Source organism: Podarcis raffonei, chromosome 4 (assembly GCF_027172205.1).
Source record: "Podarcis raffonei isolate rPodRaf1 chromosome 4, rPodRaf1.pri, whole genome shotgun sequence".
Taxonomy (NCBI): domain Eukaryota; kingdom Metazoa; phylum Chordata; class Lepidosauria; order Squamata; family Lacertidae; genus Podarcis; species Podarcis raffonei.
Window position 1 is genome coordinate 60,973,254 of NC_070605.1, and position 24,474 is coordinate 60,997,727.

General features: G+C 39.8%; 1 protein-coding gene across 3 annotated transcripts in view; it reads left to right on the forward strand.

Annotated features, from left to right (window-relative positions):
* Positions 1-24,474, forward strand: part of CFAP47 (cilia and flagella associated protein 47) — a 183,807-nt gene that overhangs the window by 131,257 nt on the left and 28,076 nt on the right. For 2 of the 3 annotated variants that reach the window (XM_053386956.1, XM_053386958.1), the window contains 4 exons: positions 5,286-5,378; positions 14,045-14,204; positions 15,874-15,971; positions 20,914-21,066. In XM_053386956.1, the coding sequence (XP_053242931.1) occupies positions 5,286-5,378; positions 14,045-14,204; positions 15,874-15,971; positions 20,914-21,066 (504 nt within the window). The remainder of the gene's footprint in view (positions 1-5,285; positions 5,379-14,044; positions 14,205-15,873; positions 15,972-20,913; positions 21,067-24,474) is intronic. The other variant, XM_053386957.1, reaches the window with a different exon arrangement.

Below are 24,474 nucleotides of genomic sequence, written 5' to 3' on the forward strand. Positions count from 1 at the left end.
GAAATGAGTTCACTCATTAGTGCTATTCCATGATTTGGTACACAAGCACTGAAGGAAGAAACAGTATTTGGAGCTGCATCGCACAATACAAAGGAATTGTACACCTGTCTGTACATGGGATTAACACAATTCTGCACTGAAAATCAAGCACTAATGGTTGATGTTCCCCATTGGAACACTAGGTTTGCTCTGCCGTGAGAAATTGCATGAACCCCAGGCATTTGGGACTTGAATCAGCCTTTTAGTTGACGCAGGATATTTTTAAAATCTGAACCGGAGAAGTGTAATGCATATGGTTAGGAAATGGCTATCAACAGTTTTATGCTGCACGCATATTGATGACCACATTTTTGGAAAGAAGAGATGTGTTACTATTACACCATTTCATTCCGCACCATTTAGAAAACAGCATGTTTTGTCCTGATTTATCATTCAAGTCAGTATCTCTTCTGATTTGCACAGCAACAGAACTATTATAAGAAGCAAACCAAGTCTAAACACTGTGCCAAATGGCGTATTTAGAAGTATCATTGTATTGGGCTGCTATTTGTAATGTGCTTTCTTAAAACAGTTTCCACAGAAATGATATAAGAAGCGACCTTCAATATAATCCCTGCAGAAATCATGTGCACAGATGAATACTATTGTGGCAGACACCAAGCAAACTTGGGAGAGAAAGGCACAGTAAGAAGAGGAAGCAAATGGGAACCTAGGACACATCTTATACAGAGAAGGACCATTAGTCCATCTTCCTCAGTATTGTCTACACTGACTGGCAACAGTTCTCCAGGTTTTCAGACACGGGTTTCTCCCAGCCTGGCTTGTTTATGGCAGGGATTGAATCTGGTACCTTCCGCATGCAAAGCAAATACTCTAACCACTGAACTATGCATGGCCTTTCTCCTAAACAGATCAAGAAGCTAAATGCATTTAGGTTTACATAATGATTCACAAGTAACTACTTGAATCTTTGGCTTCAGGGTTCAGGGAACATTATTTTGCAAATAGACTATTCATTGTTGTTTATATTTTTGTACTATCTACATTAGGTTCATAAGACTGCATGGTTTGGTTGTTGGAATTCCCCAACGTATCAATCCACATCAACATTTGACCTCCAATTGCTAAAGGCACCAAGACCTAGATTTTTCCTCTGCAACACTTACCAAATAGCTCTATCATTGTTCTGGGCAAATAAAATTCTGGACTTGTAAATTCATTCATACAGCAATATTTAAACATGTTTATCTGCATAAATCGGGATTTACATATTGGTATCTCCTCACAGGGGAAAAATACATTAAATGTGCAACTGGCATTTATGCTAATAAGTGCTGAACTAAAAGATTAATGTCTCTGCAATTACTAATCAGTTTAGGAGAGTAATTGCTCCATCTTTGGGATCTGACTTTATCTACTTGTGTAAGCATCTTAAGCTTAAAGCAGATCTCTGTAGCAATATTTGGGGTTGTTCACTGCCACAGTATAGCAGCTGCCTCATCCTTTGCATTCCTAAAGCTAAAACTATTTACAAAACATAATTGTATGCAGTGTAGCTTGGTCACCCCATTTTCTTGGTAAAATAGCCGTTTTGTTTAAATTGGTGTGGAAATATTTTCTGACTGCTCTTATGCTTCTCTGGGAACTCTTTTAATTTCTGTGAAGTATTCAGCAGAACTAAATGCTGGATTTGTAGCAGTCTAGTCTAAACTTCTTTTTGTTGCAGTTTTTCCCTCTGGGTAGTTGGTATTAGAACCTTCAAAGACCATTTAATTCAATATACATAATTAAGAGCAAATAAACATCACATTTGTTGAAAACGTTAACTAAAACATTTATTTTGAGCATAACTATAGCTCTGTTTTTAACCATTGCATTATATTTATTTACTCAATATATGCCAGCACACTGTTATAAAATAGCATGGTCCTTGTTTTAGGCAGCAATTTTTTGTACACTTACCTGTGAGTGAACACAACCGTAATTAGTTCAGAGTAAAATGTACATAGGATTCTGCAGGTAGGCAAGATATAGGTTGGAATTCAGTGTTATCTGTAGAATCTTTTCAGTTTGTCAGACAGAACGATCCCTCTCCTTCCCCTGAGTACTGTTCTGGGGTTTTTTCCTGACCACCCCTTTGAGCCAGTTTTGGCAGCAAACGGAGGGGGAAAGTCTTGTTGTCGTAGTGGGAGTCCTTCTACAGGACTTTTGCTGATAAGGCTTCTTAGGTGAACCCCACCCAAAATATTCAGTAATTGTACAAATACAATTTATCAAAATTATATTACAAAAACTAAGTTTGGCAGAGAATAAGTATTTCCAGGCACTAGCAAACTGTCAAATACATGAACAAATACCCAGAAGAAGTAATTTCTTATAATCTCATTAATCGATTATCTGGGACAACACATTCCGAAACACACTGTTTGTTTAAGAGCAATCCACTGCTTTTGTAATTTAAGAGAGCAAGACTGCTTCTTTGTCTTTGTACAGTGTCAGCCAGGTGCACGTGGACTAATATTGTAATGTGAGTTAGGTCATTTAGAGTCTCATTTCCAGTAGAGTTGGAGAAAGCATATATTCAACTCTTACCAGTGTTGCTCTGTATAACAATCTGCTAGACAGTTTGACAGTGCAGATGTAACATCATTTGATTCTTGACAGCCTATTTTTCCACTCTCACTGTAATTTTTTTCACATGTGTCATTCACCATACCCGGTACAATGTTGCTGAAATTGGTTTTCCATTATAGTCTTTTTGGCAATCACTGTAAATGTCAACTCAACTAATTAGGTACCTATCTGTTGCTGCTGTGATCACCTTCACATTCCCAAGTTTGAGATAAGAGTTGTAGTAAAGACCAGTATTGTAAGTTTTCGGAAAAAGAGGTTGAGATGAATTAATGGATGGTATGACAGTTAAATTGTCGCGTTAAATCATGCAAAGCAAATTTGTGTACAAGTTATAAATCTTTGTAACTATGGGATGTTAGGAGGGAAGGGCGAGTTGGTTCTTTGCATAATTCAGCCTTGTAAATAAGCCTCCAAAGTTGCTATCCTGAATTTTTAACTAATCTATTAAGAGGCTAGTAGGCTCTGTAACCATTCTGGCCATTGGGAATGAGAAACCTGAAAGTGCAGGCTTCCAGCTCATTATTAAGTTGCTGTTGATCAAGCAGACTGGTGGGGCTCGGGAGTGGGGAGAGGGACGGAGCCATCCTTCCATTCTAGCCCAGTGCATTTCCATGGTAACCATGGAGGAAATGTACCTCCCTCCTTGTGGTTAGCACAGATACCAAGCAGGCTCAGGACTGCCGAATACATTTTGGCACCTGAGGTGAACCAGCAAAGGGTGCCTCTCTCCTTGCCAGGGAATAAGGGGTGAGCGAAGATCTACATTGGAATCTGCTACCCGTGTGGATCCTGCTGTCTGAGGCAGTTGCCTCACCTGGCCTTATATGTGGGCCATCCCTGAGCAGGCTGCTGGAAAAAGAACACAATGAGCCATCCCTTCTCCACCATCCTATTCACTTACCTTCATGGAATTCCTGGTCACCTATGGCTACCATACAGGCTGTTAAATATAAGGTAGACATAGTTCTCCTGTTATTTGCCATTCGCTCCCTCAAAAGCTAGTCAGCTTGGCCTGTTACCATATATTTCCCTCCACGCCATGGCCATTCTAATGAAAACCACATATTTATTAGCATGGTGCTAATAACACCAAGGTTGCAGGTTTGATCCCCATATGGGACAGCTGCATATTCCTCCTGCATTGTAGGGGGTTGGACTAGATCAGGCATAGGCAAACTCGGCCCTCCAGATGTTTTGGGACTACAACGCCCATCACCCCTAGCTAACAGGACCAGTGGTCAAGGATGATGGGAGTTGTAGTCCCAAAACATCTGGAGGGCTATGTTTGCCCATGCTTTGACTAGATGATCATCAGCGTCCCTTCCAATTCTATGTTTCTATGTTTCTATGATTCTATATATTCTGTATGAAAATAGGTGATGTTGCTTGGCTTATAATATAAATTCATTATTCCTTGGCTTGGAATATAAATTTCAGCAGTGAGTGACTGCTCTCAGTTCGAAGGCAAGCATTATGGCATCTCAGTTCTTCTCTACCTTGAATTTTAAAGAGAAGAAGTCCCAACTCACTTATCTAACAGCTGCAGTGTCTACAGTAGGGTGAAATGTCTCTCTTCCCCATAATCTGTAATCCATAGTAGCATGGCAGGTACTGGGGATTGTGTTTCTCTCAATCCTGCTCTCAAGATTTGGCCTTTTTTGGGGGCCATTACACTGTTAATCAATTGTGAGTCTGACTTAATAATAATAATTTTATTTATACACTACCCAGCCACTCTGGGCGGCTTCCTCTTGCTGGGCTGCCTGCAACTGGGCAAATGGCATTTAGCCAGCAGTGAGTTGGTTTTGCATTTTGGCTGGAGGGCTCCCTGGTTGCACTGTATCCTAACTGCCTCCAGGCTGGCAGATTGGAGTTTGGATTGCCCAGTGGTAATTCATCAGAGTTTGTATAACTTTATGTTTGCTGTTTATCAGATCAAATTAATACTGATGATTTTCTCACTGCTGTAACACCAATTGTTTCTTTCTGGTATCATATTTTTCCATAGCTATGTATTGTGTGAGACTGAGCTTTATTTTTATTTTGTTGGTCGTCTCACCATGTAGTACAGTCATAATTAAATTTGATCTATCTGGGATGGATTAAATCACTTGTCTCCAGAAACCTCTATGCAGAATACAGCAAGAAGTAACATGTTGAGGTGCTGCAAATAGGCCTTTATGAATTTAGTTAAAATTTCAGTTTGGAATATAATTTCATAGAATTGGAGAGTTGGAAGAGACTCTGAGCGTCATCTCATCCAACTCTGGGCAATGCACGAATCTCAACTTTCTGCTTTAAAACCTCCGAGGAAGGAGAGTCCTTCTTTGCTATATATTTTTAAAGAACAAACATTTTTGCACATCCCTTTTCCAAAACTTTGGTTTTAGGGGGTATATTATTCCAAATAATTTTAATAGGATTCCATGAGCAGCTATAGTCATTTTTGGCATGCATAGGAGAACGATTAAAATGCAGAGAGACCTTAAAAAACTGTCATCTCCTATTTCAAAGTATACTTTGAAGAGCATTCATCAGTTCTTACATTAGAACAGCCTTTGATCACATTTCAACCTCCAGTGAATTCCTTTCCTTGAATGTGACATTGAAGCATAACAGAATTTTCTTTTTCTTTCCCTTCTTTTTATTAGATCAGGAGCATGTCATGCATAATCCCCATGCATCTGTATCCCACCATTCCAATAAGGACAGCATTTTCTGGCTTTCCCTCAAGCAAAAACAAGGTACACAATTGTATGGTTTATGTATGTTTTTGCAAAGTGATCTGCATAACGATTGAAAATATATATTCATTTATGTAGCTTAATTCCCATTTAACGAAACAATAAAAGCACAACTGTTTTGCTCTATTATATATTGTAGCGGTGGGACTCGTATTTGTTTAACATGGGTTGGGAGCTGTCCTCAAATTAGAGCAGGCATAGGCAACCTCAGCCCTCCAGATGTTTTGGGACTACAACTCCCATCATCCCTAGCTAACAGGACCCATGGTCAGGGATGATGGGAGTTGTAGTCCCAAAACATCTGGAGGGCCAAGTTTGCCTATGCCTGAGTTAGAGGAAGTGTGGCCCACGCAGAAAATGTTGAGAAGGAAATATTCCTCCCAGCATCCCAATTAAGTCTTAGATGAGTATTCATTGATGTGGTTCAGTTATGGTTATGGGTTTGATAGATGCTGTAGTCATTTGAGTTTTGCTGGAGAAGAATGTACTGGTAGGCAGTCTGCTGCTGGTTCACCTTATCCTATCAAAAGCCACCAAACAGAGAGTTATGTTGTTTATTGCCAAAGGTTGGTGCCAAAGGTTCCCATGATCTTTGTGCCTTCCCTTTCTCTGGAGTAGGAAGGTCCAGAGAAAAAAAAATATTCTACTGCCATCTTGTCCAGGTGTAGTACTTGTTGAATATATCTTCCAGCTGTCCCATAACTCCAGATTATAGAAAGACCCAAAGTTAGCGCACTGTTCTGTTTTTTGGGTCCCACTGCTTTGAATATATTGTTTACCTTCTCCATAACTCTTATAATCTAGTAATATCATAACTCTAGTTCTCGACAAATGGAGTTATTTAAATTGTTCACTGTAGCGAAAGATTAATTTAATTAAAATGAATATATATACCCTATTTCAACACTGTCATTCTCTTCTTTTTGATACTCCATCACATATTCGCTAGGATTAACAAACTTTTCTAAACATTATTATAGAAGAGATAATAAATCATTCAGATCACATATACAAACCTATCCCTTGCCATGATTAAAGGGAATTTAGATTTCCCAATTTACTGTTCTGAATAGTGGTATTTGGATTAGATAAAACTTGTGCTGTTAAACCTGTCTGAGTTAATATAAAAGGAATATTCTTATTACTCCTATATTTCAGTTTGTATTTAGCTATTCAGTTTAGAACATATTATTTCTACCCTGAGTCTCTTGGGCTTGCTGATCAGAAGGTCGGCGGTTCGAATCCCTGTGATAGGGTGAGCTCCCATTGCTCTGTCCCAGCTTCTGCCACCTAGCAGTTTGAAAGCGCACCAGTGCAAGTAAATAAATAGGGATTGCTGTGGCAGGAAGGTAAACGGCATTTCCGTGTGCTCTGGTTTCCATCACGGTGTTCCATTGCAGCAGAAGTGCTTTAGTCATGCTGGCCACATGACCCGGAAAGCCGTCTGTGGACAAACACTGTCTCCCTCAGCTTGAAAGTGAGACGAGCGCCGCAACCCCATAGTCACCTTTGACTGGACTTAACCATACAGGAGTCCTTTACCTTTACCTTATACTGCTACAAAATTAGTACAGTATGTGACTTAAGGTTGAAAATATAATAAAATATTACATGCTTTTAATATACTTTGATAACGAAACAGATGGAGTTTTATTCCAATTGATTTTGGAATAAACATGCCCTGGTGTCTACAAAGGACAGAATGTAAATTTTAAAAAATTAAAAATTAAAATAGATTGATACTTTGATTTGCTACTGGTTTAGTGTTATTTTTTTTGAAAGCAATGTAATTTTTAGAACTTTGAACGGAAGCTGTTTTTAGAAATGTTATTTTATATGGTAGTAACAGGGACGCGGGTGGCGCTGTGGGTTAAACCACAAAGCCTAGGACTTGCCTATCGGAATGTCGGTGGTTCGAATCCCCGTGACGGGGTGAGCTCCCATTGCTCGGTCCCTGCTCCTGCCAACCTAGCAGTTCGAAAGCACGTCAAAGTGAAAGTAGATAAATAGGTACCGCTCCAGTAGGAAGGTAAACGGCGTTTCCGTGCGCTGCTCTGGTTCGCCAGAAGCACCTTAGTCATGCTGGCCACATGACCCAGAAGCTGTATGCCGGCTCCCTCGGCCAATAAAGCAAAATGAGTGCCGCAACCCCAGAGTCGGTCATGACTGGACCTAATGGTCAGGGGTCCCTTTACCTTTAACAGGGACCCTGCCATGTTTCAAATGCACAGGTGCTAATAAAAACACAGTCGTTGTACCGTTCTGCTTCTGGATTATGGTACAGAAGCTGTCAGTTTTTAAATATCCTATAGAAAACAAATTAGAAAAAATGAGGACCAAACTTTAGGTTTACAATTAAATGCCATTAGATGGGTTGGGTACTACTACTACTACTACTACTACTACTACCACTACTACTACTACTATTAGGATTCACTCTTCGGTCTATAAGCCAGTTAAGAATTAGATTTATTGTTTCACACAATGTGTTGCTGCTTTTTCTGATGTCCATTCCTTCATACGTACCTGTGTACTATAGTAAAATGTCAATGTTTTAACATTACCTGCATCATCCTGTTTACATTTTAAATAGAAGTTACCTCCATTGAGTTCATAGGGACTTATCAAGCAAGCCTGACTGCAACTATTGATGTGTTCAGGAAATTGAGAAGATTGTAAAGTCAGGATGTGAGTAACCCGTACTAGGTGTTACAGCGTAGGAAGAGGGAATTAGACACACGGCTGCCATCTTCATAAGTAGAAACATGTTTATCATAACCTCTAGTTGGGACTTGTCACTCTTATTAGCAAGAAAACAAATAGTTTATTAATGTCACAGACCAATAAAATTCAGTACAAAGAGACACAACATTTAAAAGCAAATACAAATAATTATATATTTTTCTCCTCTCAAAAAGCCAGCAATATTTTTTCCTGATCTAATCACTCTTGGAACTTCCTATCTTGCCAGTTATCAAGATAAGACATTTCTTATAAAATTCAAATATTTGAATTTGAACAAATTATTTACATCCTGCAATTTTATGAACATTTTACTCTGAAATATGAACATAGACAAAATATTGGTCTACTGGAATTGATATAACAGTTAATCCTTTTACTTATATATTGACTTGCAATACCTTAATGATATAAATGGAACTCTAAATATTTAGAATAATTGGGTGCAAAGATGCAAACATAATACAGTGGTACCTTGGGTTAAGAACTTAATTCGTTCTGGAGGTCTGTTCTCATCCTGAAGCAAAGTTCTTAACCCAAGGTACTATTTCTGGGTTAGTGGAGTCTGTAACCTGAAGCGTCTGTAACCTGAGGTACCACTGAAACATTAGAGGGTGTTTGTATCTTTCTCTAGCAGAAACCTTTATGCTACATACTTTCAAAATATGTGTAGCTAACAAATTGTCCCAGAGTTGACGTATTAAAGTTGTAACATTCTTTATGTTTATTCCTATACTGTTTGGCAATGTGTTCTTTAAACACCTCATTCTTAGACATATTTTCCTGGATGTAAGCCCACTTGATTCCAGCAGAACTTTGCTAAATGTGCAGAGAATCATGGCATTAATCTTGTATATGATAGTGTTAGTTGTAAGTGCACTTTTTATGATAAATTAATATTAATTGCCAGAATATGTGACTGGTTGTTTGTTTTCTTTCGGGGGTTTTTAGCAGCAGTTATTAATGGCCAATCTTTAAGCAGGCTTCATTTCAAAACAAAGTAAACTGCATTGTCACTGCATATTTCATTACTGATATCAGCACTCAATCCATTTGTTCTCATCTAAACAGCAACTGGTTAACTTGCTTTTCTTTAATACCAGAAGAACAGCTTTTAAATTCAAGCTTTCAATCAGGGAAAGTGTATAGAGCTTCTCTTGGAAGTGCCAAGATCTTTATGAAAGATAAGCCTCATGAAACGGCAACCAGAGCTTGTAAATATTCTGTCTCTGGTAAATATTCTTTCCTGAGTTATGACAGTCGTATTATCAAATAGATGAAATGTTCATTGTGTTTTCTTTAAAAGTCTTTTCATAGTCCCTCTTGTGGACTTGCCTGTGAGGTCATTGCGGGTCAGAACATGACTGAGTCAGTGGCATCCTTTTAATGCTTGAACTGCTCCTGCCTCTTTATGCTCCCAGCACAGCACAAGCCGGGCAAGTTTTCCAAGGGGGAGGTAGGAGACATACTGCACTGTTTCTTCTTGGCTGCCTTTTCAAGTGGGGATGCAACTCCCCAGTTACAAACACTATCTAAAAATTTCTGGTAGAGAGGCTTTTTGCTTCAGGTTTTCTCTATAGCAGTAGACAAACAGCATCTTGGTGGCCCCCTGCAAGCCATTAATGCAAACCAGGTGGTGATCTGCTTCTAGAGATTTTCACATCCAACCGCTTGCAGGTCTTTTGTTTGTTTGAAGAAGAACAAGAGTGTTTGATATTGTGGTGAAAATGATCAGCAGCAAAGACATTTTTACTACTTTAATTTCACATTTAACACCTGTTTTTTAAAAAAGTGAGATGGGCTTGGGACAGGGGAGGGTAATAATAATAATAATAATAATAATAATAATAATAATAATAATAATATAAAAATAAAAATAAAAATAATAAATAAATAATTTGTACTCCACCCATCTGGGTGGGTTTCCACAGTCACTCTTTTCGTAGTCCCACTTGTTTTGGTACTGTTTCTTGTGTTTTTGCTTTCAAAAAGTAATTAAAAAATACTCCTTATATTAGTTGCCTAACAATATTAAGCACTATAAGATTCTGCCTTATATTGCTCACAAAAGTGAGTAGTCTGTTCGGGGGGGGGGATAATGTGAGCTCACCTGATCCTCCCCATCCTGACCAATGTGAGAACAGTTGTCTGCTGTGGAATCTGCAAATTGCTGGTTTCCATCAGGTCATGTAGATTCACTTATAAAGGCTGCCTCTCTCCATTCACATTAAATTCCAGAGATGCCCTTTCCACTGAGCTCCATTTGCATCCCAAAATAGGCACTTTCCCCACCTGCCTATACATGCAGCTAGCTCATGCCGCAATGCATATTGCTTGATTGTAGCAATGGCTGTTGGGAATGATTGTACTTGATGGCATATCATGAGGTCAGCCATGCTTTTTTATGTACAATTCCCTCTAAGAGCATAGTCACAGCATCAAGTCTTGTTGCCCCCAGGGGGACTTCCTGCTACTAAATTATTTTCAATGCATGCAATGACAGGAACTCATGTGTTAGCTGGCAGTTTGTTGGTGGCTGTAATTACTTTTATAAAACTACCAAGAGAAGGCAGAGAGGCATATTTTAAACTCCAAAGAACTAATTGCAGTTTTTAAGGATTTGTGTTCATCTCCTAAAAAAACCAAACCCCTGCACTGAACTAAGACAGGGTGGGCTTCCCATGTCAAACTGAGACAAGTCAGCTCCCCCCCCCCTTGAGTACATTTTTAGTATGTTCACATCAGCAATGTAACATTAACAGAAGGGATTTCTGTTAAATTGAGGAGCTGTGATAAAACAAAAATCTTCTTATGTTAAGTTGTTCATGCAAGTGGATTGCTTATGTGAATATTCATTTACTTCCATGTCTTTTGAAGATGACTACAATAACAAAGCCATAGCTGTCAACTTACAGATTTGAAAATAAGGGACCAGCAGCCTTGAAAATAAGGGACCAGCAGCCAAAATAAGGGACCTGCAGCCTCACCTGTTTCAGGCACTCCAGTCTTCCTGTCCTCCTGCAGTCTGGTCAAACTCATGCTGGTAGCTTCGAGAACACTGTCCAACCAACTTTGTAACCAGAGGTTCAACTGAATAGAATCTGAATCACATGCACCACAAGGCCTATGCAGCCTCAACTTAAGATGGCTCCCCGGCCTGGCTTTGCACTGCAAAGTTTGCAGCAGCACGTGCAACAAAATGGCGTCCAGCATTCAAAACCCCCCTCAGCTTGCATTAACTAGCCACACACACACACAGCCTCCCCCCCGCCACAAGATCGCCATTCACCCACCATTTTAGTCAACCAGCTCCTTTCTTTCCCCCCATAAGTCAGTCGAAGGATCCTCCAAAACAAATCCAAAAGCCCCCCCTCCCATGAGATCTCCTTTCCTTTTCCCTCACCATGTGCCCCCGCTCCAGACAGACCTTCTCGCCGGCAAGGGTGAGTGTGCCGTCTATGACGTACCCATCCGATTCCGATCCGAGCACTCAGCTCAGGTATGTTCAACTTCTGAGCCCCTCTGAGCCAAAGGCAGAAAGCCCAGCCAGCAGCCAAACGAAGCCTCAAGGAAAACCACCGTCACCTCTCCGCTGGGAAGAGCTGAGCAAAGGCAAGTCCCCAGGCAACACAGCCGATTTGATCAGCACACGGCATGCAAGCTCCACCCCCCAGTCGTTCTTAGATTTCTTATTGGGTGAGCAACACAGCCAAGCAACACAGTTGGAGCCTCCCTCCTCCCTGGCTGGCAGGGAAGGAGGGAGAGGAGCTGCTTCCTTTGAAATTTAAGGGACGTCATTTAAGGGGCATTTAAGGGACATTCATCAATAAGGGACAGCAGCGGGACATGGCACTGGAATAAGGGACTGTCCCTTCAAATAAGGGATGCTTGACAGCTAGGAACAAAGCATAAAGATAGCACCACATAGAGTGCATACTGTGGTTGAGGTTGCCAGTGTGTGGATCATTGTGGCTAGGCTATTCTGAATGGCTGCTGTATTTTCAATTTGGCCCACTGAGCCCCTGGCATGCACCTGTGATGTCCTTTGCATGCTAGCAGCTAGCTGATTCGGAGATTTTTTTATCATGACCTGGTGCAATCCAGGTCGTTGAAAACCCAGATGGTTTCCGTTGTCCCTGAATTTTGTAATGGTTCTGTATGAATCAGAGCCAGTGGCCTGATTGTTACAACATTAAAAAGAAATGCTTTTAAACAAAGTAGACTTTTAGCACAGGTAACTCGCAACTTATGTGGGTTCCGGGCTCTTGCGCATATAAGCAGAATTGCACTTCCTTGGTTTCTCAACAGCTGATGCCGCCAACACCACCTTGTGTTTGAGGCCCATTCTGCAGTCTGAAGCTCTCCCAACCACCTCTTCCACACACCAGTCTCTTTCGTTGGCCCTCCAAACCCCTCTGCATGTCTCTCTGGCCTCTTTAGGTCACCCTCTCTAACTGCCTCTACCTCACCCAAACACTCTCAAGCATGTGTTGCGAGTTACCCGTATTTAACTTGGAATGTGAAAGGTGCCCTGCCCTATTTTAGGAGATTCCCCCTACCCACACTGTTCAGGAGGGCTCTACCAACCACCCACACAGGTTTTTCTGGGGCTAAGCAAGAGAATACTGTGGGAGGAGGACATAATAAAATCTGCCAAGCTTCCCTCTGCTTAGGATTCTTAGGGTTCTTAGGGTTCAGCCCATTGGCAGGTTTTTAAACTGTTGGTGTCAATATCAGATAAAACAAGCTGTTGTTGAAACATCATGAAATGGTGCTTCTGGTAGCTGCTTTTTCCGAAGTGTGTTCTTGTATTTTGATGGAATATCACACATGATTTCTCCAATGACTACCCCTGCACCCAAACCTAGATCGTTCCAGGTTTTGATAAATTACAGTGGTACCTCGGGTTACATACGCTTCAGGTTACATACGCTTCAGGTTACAGACTCCGCTAACCCAGAAATAGTGCTTCAGGTTAAGAACCTTGCTTCAGGATGAGAACAGAAATCGTGCTCCGGCGGCACGGCAGCAGCGGGAGGCCCCATTAGCTAAAGTGGTGCTTCAGGTTAAGAACAGTTTCAGGTTAAGTATGGACCTCCAGAACGAATTAAGTACTTAACCCGAGGTACCACTGTACATGCTAAGTGGTAGGCAGACAACTTCCGTAGGCACTAAATGTACTTTACCTTTTAGAGTACCGTATATTGGGGAAATCAGTACCTGCAAGACAAGTAGGAGATGGTATATGCATCTCTTTAGGAGTGAAAACCCTGCTGGATTCCCATGGAGGAACCACCAATAAACTATGTAAGGAAAACTTCCCATTGACACACTGTACCTGAAACACAAGATGCTTTTACTCTTCTAATTGAACACTTGAATTTCTGTTTCCATCTATTTTGAATATTTATAAGGTAACAAATATAATTTGTAACAGAGTTAAAATATTTAGATAAGACTGGCACAACTCTACATAGCACCACTATTTCGATTTTTAGAAGCCAAACACTGCTGTGTAAATTGTAAAGACCACCATACCACAAAACTCCAATTAAAAGACAATTTGCCGTTTCTTTTGAGACAAACACACGCACATGGAATTTTCCAGTGGAAAACTCTGTCACTTTTTAACCAATTTAAATGTGCTTCTTTATATACCAGAAGCATGGATTCTCAAACTTTCTGTCCACGGAGTCTTCTTGAAAATGTTGAAAATTTTACTGAACTCAGCAGTTGCAAAATGTCAGCCAAGAAGGGGAGGTCAGCCCACATTATGGCCCACAGTTTGAGAAATACTATACCAAAGTGTTATTTCCATGAAACTGACACTGAATATATAGGAGATAAATTTCTGGCGTGATGGTGAGTAGTTGACAAACCACTCCTTTCACAATATGTGTTTAAATTACTTATTGTATTTTTAGGAATCGTTTTGGCTCCAAAAAACAAGTTGGATATTCCAGTATTCTTTGCACCTCACTCAATGAAACTGTATGAAGTTGTGCTGGTTATTAAAGTTGAAAAGTTGGATGCTGATAAATGGTCTTACGATGACACCTTCGAATTAAGCAAAGCACTAACAAGGTAAACATTTTAGTCACAGAGGAGATAAAATTGATATCTGCTATTATTTGAAGTGAAAAATAATTGTGAGCTCTATCACTTTAGAAGATTGTTCATTGTAGTATTTATATATTGCTATAAATGTTGCAATGGTTAGAATTTACTAAGTCTAGAATGATTTTTCACACTTTGCAAACCTTACAAGTATTACTGTACATAGAATCATAGAACTGTAGAATTAGAAGGGACCCTGAGGATCATCTAGTCCAACCCCCTGCAATGCAGGAATATGCATCTGTCGCATACAGGGATCGAACCTGCAGCCACACTCTAGTCAACTGAGCTATCTAGGGCGTATTAGATTGACATTATTGAATTTTAGAGGTGTGAAGATTCTGGTTGATATGATAGTACCCTGCCCCTGGAGAAAAGTGGTGGAGAGCAATGCACCTGGGTTATGTTCCAAGTATCCTCTCTGCCAGCCTTAGAAACTCAGTCCTCTGAAACAGCCATCTTGCAGAACAAATCTTAGCTGGCTATCCCAGCAAATCTTCTCAGAGTTTTTGTTTTTTAAGAACTTTCCCCCCATTATTCAAAATACAAATCGTAACAATGATGCCCTCTGGATATCTGAAACTGAAGTGGTGGCTCTGGAACCTGACAAGATTGCTTCTAGGCGTTCTTTTTCTAGAAAGCGGCATATAGACTCCACCGTTTTCTGAGCTTTTCAGGACAATGACACTGTTGTGGTGACAGCTACAGCACAAATGACGGGGAATGCATGTTAGACCTCATGTTAGTATCTACTCTGTAGCAGTGGTGAAAGCTTTCTTTATTCAGTATGACTGAATCTGTGCAGTGTCATCCAACATAGATCTTCTGAATGGTGAGAGACTCCTACCAAGGAAGTTAGTGGAACCTTCAGTAGTCTGCTGCCACTGATTTGCTAAACACTTTAAGGATTAAGGCCACTGCATACAATTCTGACTTGGAAGCTGCAGTTACAATAGTAATGGTCTGTGATGTAGCTATGGCTCTGTCTGGTCAGGCTGATATGGATACCTCTCCACTTGTTCACCCAGGGGGTATGGACAGGATACTCAGAGCCACATATGTACTCAGCCTGTTGCCCTTGATTGATAGTGGTGGTTGTACCAAACTGTTTAACTGATATGCTTTGAGCAATGAATTTTGTAATCTGTATTTTAAATTAATTGATTGTAGTAATTATTTTGATGTGTTATGCTTCCAGTCTGTTATCTCCTTTGAATATAGTTCTCTATAGAAAAGAATAGTAAATAGTTGAGGATAGGATGGTAGCAAAACACAATAGCCACTATCTTAGAATATATTTGTGTCCTACTCCAACTGAAAACAAATTTTGCTGCGCAGATTAACTTCCGACATGATTCATTTAATTATCTTTGTTTTGATTTAATGACAAGTGTTAATAAGAAGTCTATTTATGATCGTCCTAAGAAGTGGATTTAAAAACAACCAAAAGCCTTTTACTTGAGTGTACCACTGTTCCAAAAAAGACAGCACCTTCTGGAAGCTGGTCCCACTGAACAAATTTCAAAATGGTCACAAAGCATTGTTGGAAATCTTGGTTAATTGTACTGTCAATATCACTTGTATCAATTTTCTAGAGTAATCATATTCATATGTATATATTACTTATGTCTCTCAGCAACACTGTAATAATGAAGGATGAAGTCATCCGGGGAATTCGTTGGATCTATCCAATTCATGGAATTCCTGAATCGACACCCTATAAATCTGCACCAGGTACATATGAGCCAAGAACTGCAAACTTTTCTTATATAAATGAAAATAGTACCCCCTCCCCAAGCTATAATTCAGTCTGGAAATAGTTGGAGCCATGGTCCCTAACATATAGGTGACTAAACAAACAAACAAACAAACAAACAAACAAACAAACAAACAAACTGGCTCTTCCTAAATGTCTCTTTCTGACCTCTAAATTCTTTTGAATGTTGCTGTAGCCAACACTCAAGAAGCTGGATGTCAAAAGGCTTATTTGTAACTTGCATCCCAATTGAAACGTGTTAGGAGGACTTTTTATTTCTGTTTATTACCTGAATGTTTCTAGCATGCCTGTAACATAAATTGTCTGCTAAGCTCAGAAGACAAATGAAGCAATTAAAATACAATATGAAACACAGATTTTAAAATGGAGAGGGCCAAGACATATTTCAAAGTCTTGGATGAGCAAAATGGTTCTGTCACCAAAAAGGACCACTAAGATAGCACTGGAGAGGCCTCTTTGGGAAGACTGTTCCATAACAGGGTGCCACTACCAAAAAGTCCCTCTCCTTGGGGGTTACTTACCCCACTTCGATCAATCTATATGGATATGTTTTATATTTATATGGCTATATAAACCCAATTTATATGGGAGAAATAGCTTTACCGTTTCAAAGTATTTTTCCATATACATCTTTTACTTTTATTCATATTATTATTTCAGTTGTTAGTTGCTTAATACACAGCAGTCTCTAGGAAGCGTAGAATAAATACACAAAAATGTTAAAACATAAACAGCCCTCAGTAATAAATAATTATAGAACAACAAAGCAACAAATACTTCAGAAAGCAGCAGGAAAAAATTACACAGCAGATCCAAACAGAACCAGCAGGGAAGCCAACAGTAGCTCTAGGTAACAGCCCACTCAGCTTGCCCTATCAAATGCTTGGAAAAGGAGGAAGGTGTTAACCTGTTGGCAAAAAGATGTTAAGTCAGCACCAGGTGGACCTCATTGGGGAGAGCAGTCCATAAATGAGAGGTCATAACAGAAAAGGCCCTTTCCCTTGTCGCCATCCTCCTAAGGACTAATGAGTCTCGGTAGGCTTATGTCGGGACAGGTGTTGGGTCAGATATTAGGCTTCCAAGCCACATGGAGCTTTATAGGTTAAAACCAGCACTTTAAATTTGGATTGGAAATGTCTAAGCAGCCAGTGAGTCCTGCCAAGACTGATGTTATACAGTCAGATTGCTTATTCCCTGTCAGCAGTCTGATTCCAACATTCTGAACTAGCTGCAGTTTCTGAACCATTTCCAAAGGCAGACCCACATAAAGCAATGCATGGGCTGTAATTCATCAGTACTGATCTCTCTATGTAGCAATGGGTTCCTCTTGTTCAGAATGAGAGACTAAATCTTTTGTGGCTCCAGCTAGCTGTGTACTACAGGGTTATCATTCAGTAAGGCTAACAGATAGCAGTTCCTCTCTGAATATTGTTTAGTAGGGAACATGAGTGGAGAATGCTATTATAATCATGTCCTGCTTGTGGGAGCAGAATGCTGGACCAGGTGGGCCTCGGGTCTGATCCAGCAGGGCTGTTCTTATGTGAGACCAGTGAAAACCAGTTTGCTACTTAGGTGACAGCAGATGTTGGGAATACAGGAAGTTGCTTTATACAATCACACTGTTTCTCCAGCTAGTTTAATATTGTCTAAATTATGCGACTCTTCAGGATTCTAGATCGGAATCTTTTCCAGCCCTCTGTTGGGCATCAGGGATTCAACCTAGGATGTTCTGCATAAAAAAGTACTCTAGCCTTCCCCAGAACTTCTAGAAAGGGTGGTATTCTGCATTAATCCTAGTCAGAGTAAACCCTTTTGACGTTGCTGAGCATAACTAATTTGGGTATATTAATTTCAATGGGGCTACCATTTAAGTAGGTACAACCAATAGTGCATAGTTATACATAGGCAAAATGCACTGAATTCAGGTATATGTATTATCATAGAGCGCTATGTGGAATATTGCAACAACAAATATATTCTTAAAAGCAGTTCTGGGAAAATAAGTTTCTGTGTAACAAAACGTTAACCATATCAGTTGGATTCCTAGTTTATTTCAAACTGGGGATAGTATGCCAAAAGTATATACATTAATTTCTTAGCTAAAGCACAATTACAGAATTAATTTGTTCCTTGGGTACCTATTAAGAACATTGGAAATCAGTTTAATGATGAAGCTAATAGCCTTTATAAAAACACACCACGTGGGCTGATAAGGGCACTTCAAAATGTGTGAGTCAATTATATACAAAAGCTTTTGTAAAGGAATGAAAACAATAGTCTGTCTTGGTGTTTGAAGGTAATTGAGAGACTTATTGAGGAATGAAATTATTGAACTTAATGGGATAGATATTATTTGTACTGCCATTGTTCTAATTTGTTAAAGACCTTTAACTTGAAGAAAAATGCCAGTATAATCTTAATTACAGATTTCATCTCATTAATTTGCAGTTTAATTAATTAAGGATGGAATGCTGAATATTACCACCAAATCTTTTCTTTCGTTCTTTCTTTGCACAGCATGGCACCCTCATAAAGTACTATAATGACAAATGTGTATATTGGTATTCTTTAAGTTAGTTGTATAGTGCATGGAAGAAAATCCATTCACATGGATGTTTTGAGAAAGTAAAGATAGACAATGAATGTACATACCATGTTACCCTAGAATAAGCATGTGTTTTGGTCCAGATATTCACTAGTCCAATGTCTGCTCTTCACACTTTGCACCTGGGGTCCCCAACATAACAGTCAACCACCAAGGCCTCCTGCCCTTCTCTATTTTAAATTATTTTTAAATTGCTTTTTTTTGCCTGAAGAAGGCTGCCTGTTTGCAGGGTGGCAATGGCTCCCTGCATATTTTTGTCTGTTTTTGTGATTGTAGGTGTTTTGCCTATGGGTGGCTGGGGGTGGGGAGCTTGTCTGAGCACCACCAGTTTATCTTTTGTGAAATATCTATTTTTGTGATACCCGCAAAAATTCCTTAAATTTTGAAATGTACCCCCAGGTCCAAAAAGATTGAGGACCCTTGCTTTGCACTACAATAAAGAAGCAGTGATGGGATTTGTGTTTTTCATGAAGGCCTTAATTCAACAGTACACTTTTTAAGCCAATTTAAACAAATGAACTGTCCTTTGGATTGTGACTGCACTCAGCATGACCACATTTGCAGTGCCAGCTCTAGTCAGGGATTGCTAGCTCAATGCTAAAGAGCTGAACTAAGAATGTGGGATGTGCCCTTAAGCTGTTGTTTAGCAACCATGAATTGCTTATAAGACATGCTGCATTTTATAATCACAAGCCACCATATTTTAATATTTTAAGCTGAAAGCTTCACAAAACACATGCAGTATTTATGGTTCACTCACCATTGACTTCATGTGCAGTCAGTTTTGTGCCCGGGTTTCAGAAGTGGGGTGGGAAAGGAAATCAATAATTACAATGAGACAGTTGATGGTTTTAAAGTGGTCAAAGCTTTCTTATTGTACGCAGCTGAAGATATACCAGGTAGAGCCTGGTGTTTTCTTTAAAATTGCTGTACTTAGGTTATTTCGAAATGGACAAGACTTTATAGTAGTAGTACCGTTGGTGGTGATAACAACAACAACAAATAATTATTATTTGCATCCTCTTCTACATATGCATTCATAGTGGGGTATATTTTGGTCTAAGAGATTTAGTTTGGTCAGAATTGAGTACAGTGGTACCTTGGGTTACAAACGCTTCGGGTTACAAACACTTTGGGTTACAAACTCTTCTAACCCAGAAGTAGTACCTTGGATTGCGAACTTTGCCCCAGGATGAGAACAGAAATTGCGTGCTGACGGCAGCGGGAAGCCCCATTAGCAAAAGCACACCTCAGGTTAACAACGGTTTCAGGTTAAGAAAGGACCTCTGGAACGAATAAAGTTCGTAACCCAGCATACCACTGTATACACTTCTAGGTAAGGTAAAGGGTAAAGGGACCCCTGACCATTAGGTTCAGTCATGACTGACTCTGGGGTTGCATGCTCATCTCGCTTTATTGGCCGAGGGAGCCGGCGTACAGCTTCTGGGTCATGTGGCCAGCATGACTAAGCCGCTTCTGGCGAACCAGAGCAGCGCACGGAAATGCTGTTTATCTTCCCACCGTAGTGGTACCTATTTATCTACTTGCACTTTGACGTGCTTTCGAACTGCTAGGTTGGCAGGAGCAGGGACCGAGCAATGGGAGCTCACCCCGTCACAGGGATTCGAACCGCCGACCTTCTGATCGGCAAGTCCTAGGCTCTGTGGTTTAACCCACAGCGCCACCCGCGTCCCCATACACTTCTAGAGTTAATGCTAAATACATTACTTCTGGTAAATGAGCCACTATAGCAGTTAGCAGGCCATGAAAATTTTGCCCCATGTTTTTTAGACTCATCTACCCATGTACTATCTGAAACCAAAGGGGCGCATTGGTTGCCAGATGCGATTTTTTCCCAGCCCCACTATCATGATTTGACTCACCAACTTGATCATAAACTAACAAAATACTGTCATAGCTGAAAACCCATTTAAAAACAAAATATAATAGCAGTTAAAAAACAAAGACTTTTTTCGTCTAAAACTGATACAGCAGCAGCGAGAATTAGATAATCAAATGTTATAAGCCTATTGAAACAGAAATCTCTAACTTCTGACAGGTAGTTGTTAAAGTGGGGAACATATCTCAGCTGGAAGGGTGCTGCAAAGTTGTGCAGCTGCCATTAAAAAGACCCCATCTCTCATGCTCACTCACCAAACATCTTATGATTGTAACTGAAACCTCTCATGATCTTTGGGACATGTGTCTTCTGCATAATGTAGTCAGGTGTAATGTGCTCTCAATATGAGCTCCTTTTATTTCAGAGAACTAATTATACAAAATATTTTTCCTAGCTGTTGTATGCTGCAGAGCCCGCAGTAGACTGGATGAAAGAGTAGAAGTGCTGTTAACTGGTGTAACACCTGCAACATCTGGTACACCTATAGTCTCAGACAGTATAATTATAGCTCCTTCCAAAAGCAAGTCCATCACTATTAATGATGAAGGTAAGAGAAATAGAGCACAGAAATTATTTATCCCAAATGAATTAGCACTCCTACAGCTGTCTCAAATCAAGATAAACTTAAAATCATTTGTAGAATTTCTGGGCTAAAATATACTGGCAGAAAAGAATGTACCTCGTGGGACAAAAATGATTCAATCAGTGTAAGACATAGAAAGGCAAAATGAAGACAGGTAACTCACATCTAACACTTATTTTACTTATGCAATCACAGCTTTGCACAGGTGGGAATAAATGGAGAATGGAGGAAACTCACTGTTCATTAATTTATTACCCCACCTACACAGAGCTGCGATCATGGGCTTATCCAGCTTTGGGAAGGAGGCAGGAGGGTTCTGGGACCCTGCCCAGAGCCCATGTACCTCCTTCCCAAAGCTAGGCAACCAGCCTTCTACCTTGTGCGGGTAGGGGCAGTAACAGGGGTTCTTAGCTTTTTGCATTTTTGTGTTTATGCATGGTCCCCAAAGAACTGAAGCCTCACATAGCATGTGAGTTACCTGTACATAAATGCCACAATTGTTAGCCAATCTGATGAAGGGAGGATTTAAGTTATACATAGAGTTTGATCCTGAAGTAAAAGTCATCCACTAAACTTTATTCAAAGAGAAACTCAACAGTTTAACCTTTTTATTATCCCAGACTATGCATAACCACCTTTGACATGTCAGAAGGAGGGGATACAAACCTAGCTCTCCTGAGGAGGGCCCTTGAGACCTCAGGGTGTCTTTGTGACAAATGTGTTTTTCACAGTACAGTGTCTAGTCAAGTACAATAGGCTCTCAATTTGAGTTATGTAATCCTTTGTATTCAGAATTGTCAATATTGTCATGTGAGTTAATATGATGCTGTTGGTTTCATATCAAAGACTGTGGTTACCGTTCTTTCATAATAACAAGGTAGCACATGCTTGGTGTTTAGAAATGTGCCCTATAGGTGAGTTAAACACTGTTTCATTTAGTTTCCTAAATACCGTAGTGTTTAAATGGAATTTAGTAAAATGTGCTTACTGCAACACAGTGACCACAGTTTGAAATGTTTCAAGTGTTGATGTGTGTGTCCTATATGAAGATAACAATATTTCATGATTAACAGTAGATTCTCTTACGTATTGCAAGACACTGGTTTGGAATAATATAACTTTTAAGGCAAGTAATGAGGTAAAAAATACTTTGACAGAAAAAAATAGCAGGATCAATTATTATTTTCTGACTTCTCTAAATAGCATTATAATGTCATTATTCCTAAATGAATGTGGTAGAATGTGATGCCTTTCAGTAAGTCAGATTTAATGGTGCTTTTAGTATTCTTCAAGCAACCACTGAAAACATACATGCACATTAAAAGCTCTAGGATAGCAGCTTGGCAAGTTCTCTCTCTCTCTCTCTCTCTCTCTCTCTCTCTCTCTGACACACACAAACTGAAAAATTCTGCATCAGTCAGAGTGTGGCAAGCAGTTTTTATACCCAAAGATCTATGATGATAATTATAGGAATTTCACATTTAAATAGTCACAACTGTGGTTCAGGATTTGAATTATTTAGATGTGAATAAATTCTTAAGTTATGAAACTTTTCCAGGCCTTCCTATGGCCTGTCATTGTGATTTGAAATTCTACTGACAGATCTATTAAAATTCATTGGGAAAAGGCATGCCTATGCCTTAAAAGGCCAGATTCAATGAAAGCATTATCTCAAAACTAAAGGCTTAGGTAGGATTCATCATTTAATGGTTTTGTTAAGAAGTGAATTACAGCACCAGCTATTCTAATGTTCAGAACTCTAGAATATTTGAGGGTTCTGCAAACTTTACAATACAATGCCACAAAAGACTTACAGTGCAAACAAGCTTAATGTTGGCAAACTCTTCCTGCAAGTGGCTCCATGGACATTCTAATGAGTGATATATTTTCAATGCACACCTTTGCTCTTAGCAAGCTATACCAGCAGATCAAGAGATGCAACTGGGCAGGTTGAGATAAAAGTGTCCCCCAGTCACCACTGGCATCACCCTATGGACTCTGTTTTATACCTTAAGGACCCAAGTTTATTCCAGCATCTGCTGTTTTGTCTGCTCACTAGTAAAGTTTTTGAACTGAGAAAAGCCGTGCGACCTCAGTGGGAAGAACTTTTGTTTGTGCGGGTTGGAAGGAAGGAGTTAACAAAAAGGGATGTCAAGCTTTTGTGGAGAAGAATGGGAGAATGGAAGGAAGCTTTAGGACTGATCCCACCACCCGCTACACTGAGAGCAGCTGGAAATCTCCAAGATGGAGAGCATTTGTAATACCTGCCTTGTTTCTGTAGATGGCAAATGAAAAGAGAAGTGGTGATGCAGGGACACCTTGCCAGTCTTCACTAGAGCAGCCAAACATCTATTTATTCAATTTGTTTAGTTAAAATTACACCCCACGTTTCACTTCATTTGAGTCTCAAAAAAGCTTAGAAAGAATTATTATTCTTATAATATATTTATTTATACCCTGCCTTTTCCCCTGACAGGGTACTCAAGGCAGGTAAAATAGGAACTGCTGAAAACATAGAGGAATCATGAAAAAAACTATTAAACATCAATAGAATTTAAACTATATGATATATATAAAGATCTGTTAAAAACATAGAAATAATTACAATAAAATCAACATGGCACCAGCCATTTCATTAAAAGCAGCCAGTTCCCCAAAGCCTGTTGGAATAAGGTGGTTTTCTCTTCTGCTTTCTCTCATTTCTTGAAAGAAAGATGTTGGTGATTATGGAAATGACAGGAACATTGTTCTCAAAAGAGAATATGGTTTGAAAACACAGGAGACATCATAACTTCTATAAGCAGTTTCAGCTCCCCTATCATTGACTTAGGGGCCGGGGTGCATTCCACTGAGGCGGTTCATAAAGCAAGACTTTCCCATTGCTTGATGTTCATTTGGGGGTGAACAGGCATTGTGCTTTGCTGCTCCACTACAGGTGTTAATCAGGTCACCAGTGCTAATATAACAGATGCTCTCTTTTGGCATTCACTTGCTACACATGATGCAAATGGCACAAGTGTGACTGGGGCATGCTGCCAATACAGGACCTAGGCAACATGAGCCATCTTTGCTGGTGCCAGAGACCCCTTTCCTCCCTCATCTGGTTCTTTTATTATTTAAAAAAAAACCTATTAAATTTTTGTACAAACCTTTACCTTTGGGTACATGAAGGACTATTTGTAAGTAAGTACAGCATCATTTCTGATCATGGGGCACTTCTGTTAAGTCATCAGCCATAGCTTCCAATTTTCTGGCTTTTTGGAGCTTGAACCAGCATGAGAGTCTTATTTCCTCTTTGCAATCTCTCTCTCTCCCCCCTCCCCCCATATTTCTCTCTGCCTCCACTTGAATCATCACACATGAACATCCTTT